At 29.7% G+C, this 16,421-nt stretch overlaps 3 protein-coding genes across 5 annotated transcripts; 1 reads left to right on the forward strand and 2 right to left on the reverse strand.

Annotated features, from left to right (window-relative positions):
• Positions 1 to 800: 800 nt before the first annotated feature.
• Positions 801 to 4,981, reverse strand: LOC145933358 (uncharacterized). Its single transcript, XM_083032982.1, has 5 exons — positions 4,145 to 4,981; positions 1,902 to 3,905; positions 1,709 to 1,828; positions 1,459 to 1,615; positions 801 to 1,232 (listed from the first exon to the last, which is right to left on the reverse strand). The coding sequence occupies exons 1-5, from the start codon at positions 4,167 to 4,169 to the stop codon at positions 1,136 to 1,138; spliced, it is 2,403 nt and encodes an 800-aa protein (XP_082889108.1). The 5' UTR covers positions 4,170 to 4,981; the 3' UTR covers positions 801 to 1,135.
• Positions 4,982 to 6,017: 1,036 nt separating this feature from the next.
• On the forward strand, positions 6,018 to 10,132 carry LOC145933597 (endoplasmic reticulum disulfide reductase DNAJC10-like). The gene is made up of 12 exons (XM_083033431.1): positions 6,018 to 6,184; positions 6,420 to 6,573; positions 6,660 to 6,861; positions 7,043 to 7,254; positions 7,452 to 7,673; positions 7,802 to 8,011; positions 8,105 to 8,225; positions 8,304 to 8,525; positions 8,617 to 8,892; positions 8,968 to 9,238; positions 9,349 to 9,544; positions 9,658 to 10,132. Coding segments are annotated over exons 1-12 (2,301 nt in total). The 5' UTR covers positions 6,018 to 6,182; the 3' UTR covers positions 9,871 to 10,132.
• LOC145933598 (EH domain-containing protein 3-like) lies at positions 10,100 to 15,953 on the reverse strand. 3 transcript variants are annotated; one of them, XM_083033432.1, is made up of 7 exons: positions 15,502 to 15,953; positions 14,394 to 14,888; positions 13,989 to 14,302; positions 13,799 to 13,907; positions 13,362 to 13,680; positions 12,973 to 13,143; positions 10,100 to 12,876 (listed from the first exon to the last, which is right to left on the reverse strand). In XM_083033432.1, the coding sequence occupies exons 2-7, from the start codon at positions 14,877 to 14,879 to the stop codon at positions 12,671 to 12,673; spliced, it is 1,605 nt and encodes a 534-aa protein (XP_082889558.1). In that variant the 5' UTR covers positions 14,880 to 14,888; positions 15,502 to 15,953; the 3' UTR covers positions 10,100 to 12,670. The 3 variants fall into 3 exon arrangements, with proteins under 3 accessions (XP_082889558.1, XP_082889559.1, XP_082889560.1); XM_083033433.1 differs by lacking the exon at positions 15,502 to 15,953 and adding an exon at positions 15,353 to 15,487; XM_083033434.1 differs by lacking the exon at positions 15,502 to 15,953 and having other exon boundaries at positions 14,394 to 14,899.
• Between the last annotated feature and the right edge of the window lie 468 nt (positions 15,954 to 16,421).

Here is a 16,421-nt window from a genome sequence, read left to right on the forward strand (position 1 = left end):
TATTTGCTCTTATATTCTTCTATTGTTTTTTTTTAATTCTATGGCTATCTATATTGAGATACTATGTCATTCTTTTTCTTTCTATCAACTTGTTCTCTAAAGATATTTTTAAATATATAAAACATATATGTATATATATATTTTATCTATTTTATATATATATATATAATAGATAAAATGTATAATACATATACATAAATTGTTTCTTTAATAGATTATCTTTTGAAAGTTCAGTCTTGAAATGACTTGCTGAAATCTCGAAAAAGTGATCAACAGTTTAATGTGACTATTCTTTAAAATATCATTATAGAATGTTTATCTTAAATTATATTAGAATTTTATTTTATAAACTATCAAATCATTTGTTGTCCCTATATACAAACCAATAACATTAATAAGTTAAACAAATTTTTATTTTTCTTTACGAATTGATATATCAATTCACCTTGCGTATGATGAAAACAAAATTGTGAGTTTTATATTAAAATAAAAAATAAAGGACAGCATATGATATACATTATACATAATAAATGAATATAGAATAGAATATGCAAATATATCTTGTAAAATTTTTTTAAAAGTTTTCTTTGCACAAGTTTTACTTTTTTGAAATATGAAAACATTTTTACTAATGTGTATGAACTTACTTTTAAAAGTAAATTGGCAAAAATGTTTTCATTTGTATTAACTTATTTTTAACAGTAAGTCAATATAAATTAACAAAATGTTTTCATACCTCAAGAAAGTACAACTTGTTCAAAGGAAACTTTGAAATTTTTATAAGATATACTTTGCATATTTTATGCCACATTCATTTATTATATATAAATATCAAGAAGCATATATATCATATGCTATTTTTCATTTTTTATTCTAATACAGAACTCACAATTTTGTTTTTCCTATATGCATAGATGAATCATTATATCAATTTGCAAAAAAAAAGTAAGTCTCTTTGAGTATGTTATTGATTTGTACATAATAAATGAATGTGGAATAAAATATACAAAGTATATCTTGTAAAACTTTTAAAGTTTTCGTTGCACAAGTTTTATCTTCTTGATGTATGAAAACTTGTGCAAAAAATACATTATCAAAAGCTCGAACTACATAATATCATATAACATACAGATCTTCATGGATTTAAATTGCGAGCTTTCATTTGCAATTCAAAGCGTCGATTCATTCGTACACCCTTCAGTGTCATCCGTGTTTCCTGTTGCTGCTTGTGTCTGCAAATATTTATATCATATTGTAAAATTTTGAAATTTTTTACATAAATCTAGATGATTAATTTAATATTTATAATAAGATTTAAGTCCTTTTACAATTTTAGCAATTAATAAACTAGAAAAACTTAAATTATCTTAATAAAAAACAAACTGATTAAGTTATATTACTGTTGCGAATAAGCTGTGCATGTGTAATTACATAATTTTTTCTTGAAATTTGACGTACCTTGAAAAGGAAATTTGCTTTTTCAATATAACGTGTGTAGCTTCGTTCTTTCTCAGCTTGAAACCGAATCTATTGTGAGTGCCATCTTTTGTGTCAGTTGGCAATGGTTTCTTCTCTTGCTTCTTTGTATCTAATTTTGGAAGAACTTTCTTCGCAGCTATAACAAATAATTGTATAAAGTTAAAAAAAAATATATATATATATATAAATTTTATCGATGTATAAAGAATAATAAATGTTATCAAATTACAGAATGCCAAGTGTCTAGCTTCCAAACGTTTCTTTGCATCCACGAGTGATTCTGACTTAGCAAACATTTGTTCATGTATCTTTCCAAAATTTGGTACTTTTTTCGTGGACGATTTTTTCTCTGTAAATAAATTCGTGTTTATTAGAATCATAAAATAAATATAATATATGGGCAATTTTTTATTTTATCTTACCTGATTTATTTTCTATTAATGTAAAAGGTTTCGGTGTGACTTGAATTTTATTTAGTTGAATTCGCGGTGTAACTATATTTGTTCTTGGACTTGATCTCGTCTTGAAAGAAGAAACTAACGAGTTTTGGCTAAATGTTGGCATTTCAATCTTTCTCGATTTGTGCGCTGAATTTATAATATTATTTTGCATATTAACATTGTGTGATATGTTTGATCCACTCAAATTATTAATTGAGTTCGCATTGCTTGTGTCAAATTTTTCATCTGCAAAATGTACTTTAGTTCTTTTTAAATTTTCTCTAGAGCTTAAATTTGCGTCTGTTGAAGTACGTTTTTTGATCATCTGTCGTAGACTTAGTGTTTGCGGTTGTTCCAATTCATAGGTATTACGCTTTTCGTTTTCCTGCTTCTTTTCCGGCGTTATTAAACTATCCTTTTCATAAGTAGTGTCTTCTTTTGTAACATTTGAAATGTGAAATTGACTAGCATCACTAATATCTTTATCATATAGAGAAGGTTTAGATATATTTTCAATGGCTGTACTCTTATGCATTACATCAGACTGGATTAGATTGGATTGATTTTTACGTCGTGATCTAATACTAGATGTATTATCTTCATTTATAATAGGTGTATTGGATGTCAAATTCATATCTATTAATGGTATCGTCTCTTCTCGAGGAGTGGATGATATTAAAGATATAGATAATCTATCTTTTCCTTGTATCAATGTATTATGTTTAATTCTTGGCGACACTCTATTAGTGAGTTTTTCTGCATTACTATTCTGTAATTTAGTGTTAGAATTTCTATTAACAGACATATCTGATCCAGCAGAAGTTGTTAATACTTTGAAACTGTTCCTTGTATTGATTAAAGGAGACCTTATTGTGATTGAAGTTTTTGATTGAATTTTATTAGCAGCCGTTGACATATTCTGTATTCTTTCGGGTGATAGTCTCTTTAATAACACTATTGGTTCTGTTAGCACATCTTTCTCTTGTGAAATTGTCAGTGTCTTTATTAATTGACGATTGACTCCTGATACATTCTTTTCTTTAGGAGACTTTTTTATGCTAATCTTTGACTTTGCAGCATCAAAATCTGGTGTTGTATCAGATGTAGATGTTCTTAATGAATTCTTTCTAACTTTTTGAGATGGAGATAATAACTTCAATTTACGCGACTTTGACTTCTTTGATTTTGGAGACCTCAATACTATTTTTGGAGATTTTGAGAATTTACGTACAATTGTCTTTAAATTGATACCAGACTTCCTGTGTTTACTTTGTGGTGTTAAGCTCTTGTGCGACTTAGAAGATTTGTTTAATTGATCTTTTTTAGTTTTTTCCAACTTTTCATTATGAGACTCATCTGATTTATTTAAATTCTCTTCAGATTTGGTAAGGAGAGACAATTTTCTTGGACTTTTAAATAGCCTTGGGACAGTTATTGAATGTGTCTTTGGAGAGCCTAAAGAAATTGGTGATTTTTTTGGAGTTTTCTTAGATCTATGAGGAGTAAGACTAAGCTTAGGCGGTGTACTTTTGGGTGTGACATTAACAGATGAATTTTTTACATCTGTGACAGCAGTTTTTCGTTGTAATTTTTTATTAAGCATTTTAACTGAATCTACATCTTCTGAAGTACTTGATCGAGAAAGATTATGTTTAATATGTTCTGTCATAGGTGTTTTATTATGCCTATCTCTTAGTATTTTGATCGATTCATTAGTATCCATGTTCTGATTTTGTAGTGTGAATTTATCCTCATTTTCTGCTTCTTGAGTTAAGCTAAGTCTCCGGCGAGTTTTCTTTTTTGCAGACTTTCTTAACATTACCTTTACATCGGATGATTTTTTTCTGGCACTTTGCTTAGCAGTAGCTTCCAAAGACTTTTCTCTTCTCTGCGACTGCCTAGTTCGTTGTATCATTTCTGTATCTTCGTTCGCATTATTTATTTTTTGCCTAGATCTGGTGGAAACAGCAGATTGTCCCGCTATTGCTGGAAAATAACAGCTCACCTTAAAATCCTTTTCGCAACGAAAAACTTGCGAGAAAGCACGAAGCTTTAAAGACATTCAGTCACTGAAGTGATGACATCATATCGAAAGGAAGAATATCAAAATCTCGAATTTTCAAAACACACGCGATGACAAAATAATGCAAACATGAGAAAGGTCATAACCTTGTATTTTCTTTCTTGATTCTAATCGAGAAGAAATACACATATTTTCATCTCACCTGCGCGAGTTCGCCTGGGTGACATTTGAATTCCCGATCTTCACGTTTCTTGCGACAGAATCTATTTGTCCACAAATGCACTTGAATTATTTCAAACGTTGATTGATTTCGTGCTTTCGAGCGATATTATTTTAACACTAATGCAAACTGGAAAGGACTCAGTAGGCCTGGCATGAAGCAGCTTGGCTTGGCCATGCTTGCGCGCCTATTTTGTCGCCGACCAATGACAAAGCTCCCTCGATGTGCGCGTCCCTAATGCGATCGTTTGATTGGACGTCGTTATATAGGCTCCAAGTTTCAAATAACAACGTATATCGCGCTAAATATACAATTGTACGAGCCGATCAAAAAATATTAAAATTAAACACTTGTTTACCGTCGAAATGCTGCGAAAATGTTAATTAATTTTAATACTAACTTGAGATAGTATTTCATTGCATTGATCGGTCAATGATGATCATAATGATTTTCTCGAAGATTATCTACTATTTATTTATTATCAAAAGAATCTTCTCTATTTGTTGCTATTATATTAAAATTAAATCAAACAGTAACTAGTTAACTTCACTTCGCTCACCGGTATATACAAAGTGCAACTAATGCATTTGATATACAACTGACAATGAGATTAAATTAAATTAACGCTTAAACTGACGCTACAAATATTTGATCGATATATCGGGATGGAGAAATCCTTATCTCTTTCGCTCTGATCAATCAAATGATTCAAATGATAGAAATGATTGAAAAATTCACGTGCCATAACAGTAGGAAGGAGGAATAAAAACACGCCCCACAGTAATAAAATACGTAGATGGAACATCAGCCACCGATATGCGCGCGCGTTCGACTTTCACCTTCAAGTGGCGCTGCGTCACGTGGTCGCGCGGCGGTCGGAATTCGGCGGCGCGGAGTGGGGGTGAGTGGTGGGGGGATGCGCGCGCGGCGCACGGCGCACCCCCCACCACTCACCCCCACTCCGCGCCGCCGAATTCCGACCGCCGCGCGACCACGTGACGCAGCGCCACTTGAAGGTTAAAGTCGAACGCGCGCGCATATCGACACGCGCTCTCTCCCTCTCGCCGTAAGCTAATCGACGAATCACAGTCGAGCATTCTCTAAAGTCCCTAGAGGCTAATCGCGGAATTTTCCAGCGCAACTTTGCGTAGAGAGTTTGAAATATTCTATGGAAATAATAAATAAAAATTAATTATTTTTGCTTTTAAAGAAAACATTTTTTAGTTGCTATTGAAAACATGTCTAAAGAGTCACAAGTCCTAAATGATTGTCACCCGAGTGCATTTCCTCTCTTTCAATATCATTTCTCTCTATATACAATAGAAAGAGAGGGAAGAGGGAATGCACTCGGGTGACGTTTCCGAACGCAGCCTTGGTTTGTTCGCTGCACTGGTCAACTAGTGCAGTTCACTAATGCAGCGAAAACGAACAAACCAGGATGTCACGTGACATATCCCGCGAAAATATAGCATTTTCAAATATTACTTCCTGAATCTTAATTTAAACAAATCCATTTGCGTACGCAAAAAGAGATTTGTATATAAAAATGTAATGTAATTACTATGTAAAATTAATTATCAGAAATATAACACTTAGATTAAAGAATTATGAAAAATATATAGAATATAATTTATAAATATTATTTATAAATAATGTTAGAGAACAAAGAGTATACAAAACAAATATGTATTGTTTGTAAACAAGTTTATGTTCAGGTTAATTTTATTATATTATATTTGTACAATATTAAAAATATCTTTGATTATATTTGTGAGACAACCATAAATATTTTCTTTTTTTCTGCAAACGAAAATTGAATAGGTTAAGGACTGTTGTTTGATGTTTGATCCAAATATGGTAAAATGTGTGACAAAATCATTATGAGGAAAGCGTGGGTAGTTATAAGAGTTATAAGGATACGTAGAATTACGAACTATACTGTTTCGGCTTGATAGTGAAGTATTAAATCACATTGTCAAGAGCAACAGTTTAATTTTAATTGTAATAAAACTTTATAGAAATGTAAGTACACATTGTATATATTGTACTCAGTTTTCTGTGAATTGTTTGATTTTTAATCAATTACTGATAATTTTTACATAAAATTTCATTGTTTTGAATTAAATAATTAATTTAATTGCAAAACACACAGAATAAAATTTAGTTTTACATTATGATATACTCAATCACAACATATATAATTATTATGTATATATATTTATAATTGTAATTTAAAAATTTTAAAATAATATTACAGGTATCAAATTATCTTTATTCTCTTTGTTATTATTCCTTTAATACAAGGAGAAGACTATTATGAAATACTTGGTATAAACAGATCAGCTAGTCAGGATGAAATCCGAAGGGCTTTTAAGAAGTTGGCTATTGTTCAGCATCCTGATAAAAATATTGTATATTAATTATTATACATTATACATAAATAATATAATCAATCATTATTGTCTAAAATACTGCTAACAATGCTCTAATCTTTCAGGATGATCCAAATGCTCATGACAAGTTTATTCGATTAACAACAGCTTATGAGGTATTGAAGGATAATGATTTAAGAAAAAAATACGATCTTTATGGAGAAAACTTTAATAAAAAACAAACTCATTCATGGAATTCGGCCTATCAAAACAGTTTTATATATGATCATGATTTATATATTATTAATTTGCACGAAAATGATTATTGTGAGTATATATTTATAATTTTTTTGCTTCTTATTAAAGAATTATTATGGTTATTAAATTTATAATTATATTAAGATTATTATATTTATAATAAATGTGTATAAATATGTATAAATATTAAGAAATAATTAAAGCCAATTAAATATTAATATTTTATATATATATATATTTTTTTTTATAGTTGAAAGTGTTATGAATTCTGATTCAAGTTGGTTTGTAAATTTCTATTCTCCGTTCTGCAGTCATTGTGTTCACCTAGCACCAACTTGGACAAAAGTTGCTAAGATACTCGATGGCATTATGAAAATTGCATCAGTGGACTGTGCAAATGAGAGGCAACTATGTCTTCGAATAGGAATCCGTGCCTATCCTACACTGATTTATTATAAAAAGGTATACACACACACAGAAAAAAGAAGAGAGAGAAGGAGGGAGAAACAGATCAAAAGAGAGAGAAGATGCCTAATTTGTCTATATATCAATTTTTCTTAGAAAATAGATTTTACATATAATTTTAGATATTTTTTTCTTTTCATATATATGGAACATATCAGTAAGATGAAATACTATAACTCATTTCTGTTTTACAGAATTCACACCATGGAGTACATTATACAGGAGAAAATTCACAGGAAGCCATTATGCGATTCGCATTAGATAAATTAAATATTTACATACCTGAAATAAGTCGAGCACAATGGAAGTTGTTTTTACGGAACAAGATTGTTACCCAAAGACCTACACTAATTTTTCTATGCTGTGAGCAAAACTGTTTTACTTCTGATGAAAGACTTATAGTAGCAGCAAAATTGGTAAATATCACATTATTTATACAAAACATTTATTTTCTTTAAAAAATCTTTTATCAAAATACTGTATTTATTCTATATTAATTTTAATTCTATATATTCTAAATAATATATGTGTACCGTTTTTTCAGGATAAGTTAGTTGATGTAAAAGTATTTACAATCGAGAATGATAGTCTTGAAGAGATGTTTTGCAATACACACGCGATCTATCTACCAATACATGATGTACCTTCTTGGAAATCTGTATTCTTTAATAATATATCTGATATAAACGAATTAATAGAAAAAAATTTGGAACAATTGCCAGATTTAGGAGAGCTGACTGACAATGAGTTTGATGTAAGTATTATTTTGTTAGTCCTTTTATAAATATACAATTCCTGTTTTTTTTTCAAATTTGTATTAATCAGATGTATCTAATATAATTTGCAGATTATTAAGAGAACAGAGTTTAATGCTGCTTGGCTTATATGTTTTCAAATTAATGACACAGTAAATCTTAAATATTTAAATCTGCAAATAAAAAAATTGTCAATCAGTGGTGTTAATCTAGGTAAAGGCTTGCATGTATAAGTTTACAGAAGAATTTACTGTAAAATATTTTTACATAATATGTGGTATATCTTTACAGGTAAAATAAATTGTCTTAGAAATGAACAGTTTTGTGATAAATTAGGCATCAATCGTTATCCAATTTGGGGCATGCTTAAGCCAGGTGGAGCATTTGAATTGAATCACGAAAAAGTTACTAACAGTCTTGATATCATCAAGTTTATACGGATTAGTGTGAAAACTATAAACGTTAAGGCGCTCTCTGCAGAAGAAGCGTCATTGATATTACAAAGAGATAGTAGTACGTATTATAAACGCATACTATTTTTTTTTTGCGAAATTTTTCAACATTAATTGTAACAACTAATTGTAATTGTAACAAAATGTTACAGAGAATGAAGTGTGGTTCTTAGATTGGTATTTACCGTGGTGTACACCTTGTATACAGTTTCTGTCGGAACTTCGCAGAGCATCATTAGAATTTGATGCATCAATAGTTCGTTTTGGTACCATTGATTGTAGCGTTCACACTACGTTATGTCATCGTCATAATATACAGTTTTATCCTACTGCAATGCTTCTAAATGGCAGCAGTATATATCAATTTACATCCTCAAAAACAGCTGGGAATATTATCCAATTCATTAATGAGAAGAGAAATCCATCGAGTAAGAGATAATATATATAAGTATTTTGTGTTTTTCATTTCTTCTTATTTCATGTTATGTTTTGGTTTAATACAGTTATAGAATTAACGTCGGAAAACTTTTATCGTACACTGGCGAAAAAGAAAAATAAAATTATATGGATCGTTGATTATTTTGCACCATGGTGTCCACCATGTCAAAGATTAGCATCTGAATGGATAGTCGTTGCAAAACAACTGAGCAGTTTGTCGTTTGTAAATGTAGCCAGTGTAAACTGTGAGGCTGAAGCTTTCTTGTGCGCATCCCAAGGAATACATTCTCTTCCTGAGATTAGGCTGTATCCATTAGGAGATTTAAATACAGTTACGTAAGTAATTATTATTTACAATTATGTGTGTATATATTCATATAAATTATATATTACAACATATTTTTAATACATAAAATTGTTATAACATTCTTTTATTTTACATGTAGTTTTTACAATGGGCAACGAGATTCGTTATCCATATCAACATGGATAACAACATTTTTTTCAAAAAAAGTCCACGATTTAACTCCCAACGATTACCAAAAAGCATTGGATAGTAAATATATATGGATCGTTGATTTTTATTTGCCACAATGTTGGAGCTGTCAAAGAATGGAACCTGAATTTGCAATTGCTGCTCAGGTAAATGTAAAAAAATATATGATCATGTAATCTAAACATGACCATATATAGTTTAACTTTCTGTAATTCATTCAATGATAATTAAACTATATAATCTGCTGTTTTAATTGTAGCTGTTAGAAAAAGTAAAATTTGGAAGAATTCAGTGTAACTTCTACATAGACGAATGTGCACATATAAATGTATTTCCGACATTAATATTATATAAACCGAAGCTAAAGAAAAAGAAAAATGATAATATCAAAATTACTGCAAAGACGGCCGAAGCAATCAGAGATGAAGTTTTAAAGTTGATTAATTTTCATAAAATACATGATGAGTTATGATGGGCAAAGAATGTTTAAATTAAATTTAACAAATATTTTAGTACTTATCTGTAATATACGCAGTGTTCCACTGCTGCAACTGGTGCTTATGAAAAACTCATATTTTACTCTTTTAAAAGGAACAAAAATAGGAATTAGATTAGATATAAGTCTTATTGTGATATTTTTATATATTTTTATATGCGAAATAATTTTAAAGTATATACACATACGTGCATGTGCATGGTCAAACACACACATACATACATTTTGCAAATTTTCCTTAAACACACAAATGTATAATATAGTCAATAAATAAAATACATTGTTTCTCATATATACTGAAATTTGTAAAAATATTTGATAATAAATAAATTGATTAATAAATAAATCCTAGAGAATCTCATTAAAAAATTAAGGTTTTTAATATCAATAAAATTAAAAATTTTTATTTGTTGATGATTTTGTTTAATCTGTATAATACTAAAATGTGTGGTGATATCATACATTTCATTTATTAATTAGAAATGAATCAATTTTTTATTTTTTTAAAAATATTTCTGATATTCTTACCTCTCTTAATAAAAATAAATTTCTGCGGCTTTTTGTGTAAATGTATTAATATTTAATTCAATGAAATCTTTGATGCGTTTCCTCTAAAAATAATGTCCACGAGTATACAGCTATCATATATAGATAAGTAAATACAGAGATAAATACATATTCTATAACAGACGTAAGACTATAATGAATCCGTGCGTATTTGCTGCTGCATATGTAAAAATGCAATATATATATATATATATATCCAAATATTTTATATATAAAATACTTTATATATAATATACATTTTACACATATAGATATTTAAAAACTATTTGTAATTTTGACTTAATAAATATATATATAAATGAGAAATATATATATATGTTATATATTAAAGATATCTAAATGTGTGTGTATATGTTGTGTTTTTTCATAAACTTTCTTCTCTTTCTCGATAATTGTATTACAATGATATTTATTAAATAGAAAGTAATTTGTATTTTGTTGCCAACAGTGATAAAAATGCATAATAAAAAATATAGAAAAATTAAAAACGGATTAAACGAATGTATTTATATAAATAAACTGATTGAAAATTCTGCAGCAACATTCTACGTGTAACATAGAATCCATATGCATTTTTCTAAACTGTTGGAAAATAAACTTTAATTACACTTTATATATTATTTACTTCGAAAATAGTCTTTTTGATTATTTTTATTTTATATTATTTTTTAATATTATTTTGAGATGAATATTTGTTCAAATAGTTTTTATAATATGAATGTATTTTCTGATATCACATAAATTCCCGGCATGCGAAGGCAGTGCTAATAAAAAAATGCAATTGAATATTCAAGTAGTGTTATAGCCGTTTTAAGTGCGCATATAATTAAAGAATAACAAATATACACAATATCAAAATTCTCCGTTTTTTTCATAATTAATAAAATAGAAAAAAAATTTTATAAATAGAGTAATTTACCAACAAACATAATATATAAGTTTTGTCTAGAAATTCTTTGATGTTACACATATGTATGGTAAATTTTCATTTCTAACGTCGTGTTCTTTGGTGTCAACATTGCAAAAGAAACAAATTTAATAATCTAAGTAAATCTGATAAAACAGTATGATATAATGGATATGCGATAGACATTGGCTGCAATGTAAATTAGTTTAAATAAATTCAAAAATTTTAACTTAAAATAATTTGTTTTGCGTAATTCTTCTTATTGATAAATAATATAGTAAAAAAGATTGTATATTTTTTCAAAATTTTAAGTATATTTTTTGGTCAGTTTGATTAAGAATTCTCTTATTATTTAGAATTTAAAAAATTCAACATTCTTGATTTTTTGAATGATATATAAAATAAGATAAATTTTTTTCGTTGTTAATGAGAATAATTTTTGTCAAAGTTCAAAAATTTATTTCTTTTTCTTAGAATATGCAAAATCTACATTTTAAATCCAGTCTTTTATCTATAAATTTCCACTATCTACTTTCTTTTTATTTTTGTATACAAGATATTCCCAAAGGTTTGATCCAATTTTAGAAACATTGTCTATTAATTCTAAGTAGAAAATTAGAATTAATTTTAAAGTAGTTTTCATTCAAATGAAACACTTTCAGTTATATTAAATTTATATCAGCTTATTTTATCTGCAAAATGATATTTCTAAAGTTAGATCAAATCTGTCAGAAATATCCTGTACATTATTTAAAAAAAAAAAAAAGGAAAAGCTATTTGTTTTAATATATCCGAATGCAGTCTCTTATTCAATGATCGAGTAATGTTTTGCAATTATAAAGTTATAAAGTACAAATACAACTTCAAGGCCAAAGTTTCAATCGTAACAACTTAACATTTTAAACAAAAGCGTATATTCTAAGTTGTTTATATACTAATATGCCAGTAAGCATCGCATACTATGTGTATAGTTTTTATCTCCATATACATATTTCGGAAAAATATTATTTGAAAGATACTGTATATATATATATATTTGCACTAGTCAATCTTATATAGTATTTCTCTAAAAATTGCAAGCTATATATGTCTCCCGGCCTTGATGTATTATCAGAATAATACAGTATACACATAATATGATACAGCTGGTCGTAAAAGTATAATTTATAGTTCTCAAACCTGTGAATTCAATGGCATCAATCAGCGCACTATTGATAAATTGTCCTAATTTGTGGTTTCTTGTGGCTCCAAGCGCGCATGCCATTTGTGAAACGTAATAAATTACAATACAAGAATAGTATATTATGTATCGCGTTTCGATGGTGGTATTAGATGTTCTGGCAACTCAGCCGGAAGATCGTAACCTTCGAGCTTTACATTAATTAAATGCATAGCTAAAGCAAATTCGTCAGAATCTAAGAACCCATCCTTATTAATGTCTGAGAGTTTCCAGATCTTTCCGAGCACGCTATTCGGCAATTTAGATTTAACCATTTCCGATTTAGCCGCTACAGAAATACAAAAAATCGTGTAAATTAAGATATATTATTTTAAGAAGAGTAAATTCTGTAAAAATTTATTAGTTAAATTTATTATTTATTTACCTGCTCCCGTAATCTTTCCATCTTGTGGCCCAAGTGATTCGAACATGCTATCATATTTATATCTTTCCTTATTGACAATCCATTCCGGTTCACCTGCTCCAGCATCAATTCCTTCTCCTCTTTTGTATCCAAATGGACTAACTTGATCTTCTATACCCTCAAACGCACCTCCTAAAATTAAATAAATAAAATACAAACATTTTTCAACAAGTATGCAACCACTACATCTTCTTGATATTAATTTTTCAGAAAATTAATAATATATATGGCTCTTTAAATCTAAAATTAAATAACTAAGTAAATGGCAATAAGAGCCTTTTTAAAATAATTTTTTAAAATAGATTTTAATTTAAGATAAAATAATTGAAATACACATTGACAAATCATACCTTTAATAAGTGGTTCCGAAACTGTGGTGACTTCTTCATGCGGTATCATAGCCATAAGCTTTGCAATGTCTTCAGCAAGCATTTTATCCACCACTTCTAACAATTTAAGCTTAACGGGATTAAATTTGTTAAAATCGTGATGTGCTAAGCACTCTTGCATTTTCTTTAAATCCGGAAAATCACCAGGTGATATCTGTTGTTCTCTTTGTATTTGATCATAAGTTTGTCCCAAATTCTTTATTAGTTCTTTTTTCTTGGCATCTTTGCCAAACATGTTCGGCATATCTTTTCGTAAGGCGCTTATTATATATGCATGCACCTGTAAATTATATTAAAATTATATTAAGAAATGCAAATTTGTTTCAAACTTGCTATACTCAGACTCCACAATTCAATATATGTAACTGTTAATAAATCTTTTAAATTCTTTGTTTTACCTTTGCCAAGCGTGCTCGTTTGATTAAGTCATTAAGTTTTCGTAATGCAGCATTTTTTGGAAGTGACTGCATATCTTTGAACAAATCTTGTTCTTCATCTTCAAATAATCTAAAAGAAAATTCATACAGATGACAAATACAATATAAAATAAATTAATATAAAAAGAGAAGACACGCAAAAGTGCATTACCTTCTATTAACATCATATCTTAATGGTTGATCCCAAAATGAGCCTATATAAACTCTAGCCACTTCTGGAGTTTGTAGAACTTTTCCTAAAGACCACATTAATGCACCATATACCCTCATAAGTTGTTGATGGTCTATCATGTCAGCTTTATTAAGAACAATTCTAATTTTATCATCATGCCCACGTAACGCCTCAATAGATCTTCGAAACTCATCTGATATATCGAGTTTATGAGCATCAAATAACAATATAATTCTATCTACACGTTCAGCAAACCATTCTAAAACACCAGTAAAGTCGTATCCTCTGTCAACCTAAAAGAAGAACATTCTTTATTTACACATCTTAATATATTTATCAAATATTATATATTTTTTATTAAATAAATTATATAAGAGCACTTACTCGTTGTTTTTCACCAGATAATATACCAGGTGTGTCCACTATAGATATGCCTTTTAAAACAGGCGAGGCTACAGTTGAACATTGAAATCTATTCAAGAATGCATTGCCAAATTTTGAAAGTGGTCTAAATTGCTTATTTGGATCTACAACTAAGGCGTTTCCAGGAATAACACCCTCTTTCTCGTCGTACATGACTGCTATAAATCGATCTGTAGTAGGCTCTGGTCCAATCCTTATACCAGGAAATTCTCTCTCCAATAAATATTTGATAAATGTAGTTTTGCCAGTTGAATATTGCCCGACTAAGAGAATCATGGGCTTTGCATCAAAATCTGGGTCATCCAGTTGTGGTGAATGAAAGTCATGGAATTGATAATATTGCTCCAATGGTAATAACTTGGATTTGTATATCCTCTTGAGACCTTCAGTGACATTTTCGAAGAGATCTTGCTTGCTGTTTTCTTCGCGAGTTAGCCAGCTGAACATGTTGGCGATCTGTAACGAGCAAAATATTTTTTTATTACTTAATGATAACATTGTGTACATTAATACACAGTTTCATATTCTAAGACCTCATCGCTCTCTAAAACACCAAGCCTTGTAAAACATATCATTTTAATTTAAAGTATATTATAGATAAGATTAGTGTTAATATAGTACTATATATAAAATTCAAAGTCAACTATTTCAAGCTGAAACAGATTGAGCTAAAAGGTTAAAGAGATAATTATAAGAAGTATTTCATTTAGATTTTATGCTTGTGCTTCGCAGATTCTTTGAAGACAGACAAAAAGCATCGTGAAAAACATCATCTTTGCTTGAAGAAGAAAAACCTAATTCTCGATTACATGTCAATTTTCGGTACCACCTTCTCTTCCGACATTTCATTGTCAGGTCATCTGTGGTACCTTCTCCTTCCATCTACAATATCTTTCAAGATTTTCTAACATTTATTCTACCTTTATTATAGCTTTCTCTAGGTTTTCTGAGACTCAAAACAAAGTATTTAACGCCTGCAATGAAGAATGATGTGCGAAAAACGCAAAAAACTATGAAGATGAGGGTACAGAGTACAAATAGGACTGTCGCAGGTCGAGAGAGCACCAACCTTTGTTCAGATCCGCCAGTCAAGGTTGAACGGACGCACTCGCTGGAGCGCGATAGACAAGAAGGCAGATGCTAATAGACTAATGGGAAAGTGCAGTCAAGACGACGACGACGAGGAGATGATCCGCCGCCGACGTGACGTATACACATCGACTGCGGAAGATCGCGTACAACGCGAACTTCCGGAGGACGTGGTGATGGTAGTAGTAGTGGTGGTGGCAAAGGAGCGGTTGTCACAATCGTTAATGATGACGCAAACCCGATGGTAGACACGTTGCGTTGCGTGAGCAGTTCGAGAGAACGAACTGGAAAAGCGATCGCTAGGCGGAGTCGCACTGATAAATGGAACCGATATACGAGATCTCCTAGACACTCCTTCCTCGTGCACCTCGTGCACAGACGCAGAACGCGGAGCGATGCTGTCTTTCTCTTTCTTTCTTCTTCTCTCTCTCTCTGTCTTCCCCCTCCCTGTCTCTCTCTCTCTCTCTCTCTTTCTCGCTCGCTCCGCGACCGACGACCGACTGACAACGCTGACAACTGACAATTGCCAAGGCACGAATGAATGAACAAGACGGTATGGAAGTAATCAGATTTACATTTATTTATATGTATGCTTTATATATATGAACGGCATTTATAAATATAAGTCAATCATAGTTAAATTATCTATTGATATTAATTTTATTATAATGCAACTAAATATAGGTTAATTTGTTGAATAGAAAACAGATCAGAATAGAGATGATTAGAAAGGCGAAATATAAATAAAAATAAAATTAGAAATTAGAAATATAAAATTAGAAATGTAAAAAGTAGCTGGAATATATTTTAGATATTGATTTATGTAATTAAAAAAATTAATTATTTTCCTAAAATATGTCGAGAAATTTTCGAGATATCTCGCATAATCGCATAATCGCA

This window comes from Prenolepis imparis, unplaced genomic scaffold (genome assembly GCF_030444845.1).
Source record: "Prenolepis imparis isolate NDT839.2.m4 unplaced genomic scaffold, iyPreImpa1.0 SCAF_3, whole genome shotgun sequence".
NCBI lineage: Eukaryota > Metazoa > Arthropoda > Insecta > Hymenoptera > Formicidae > Prenolepis > Prenolepis imparis.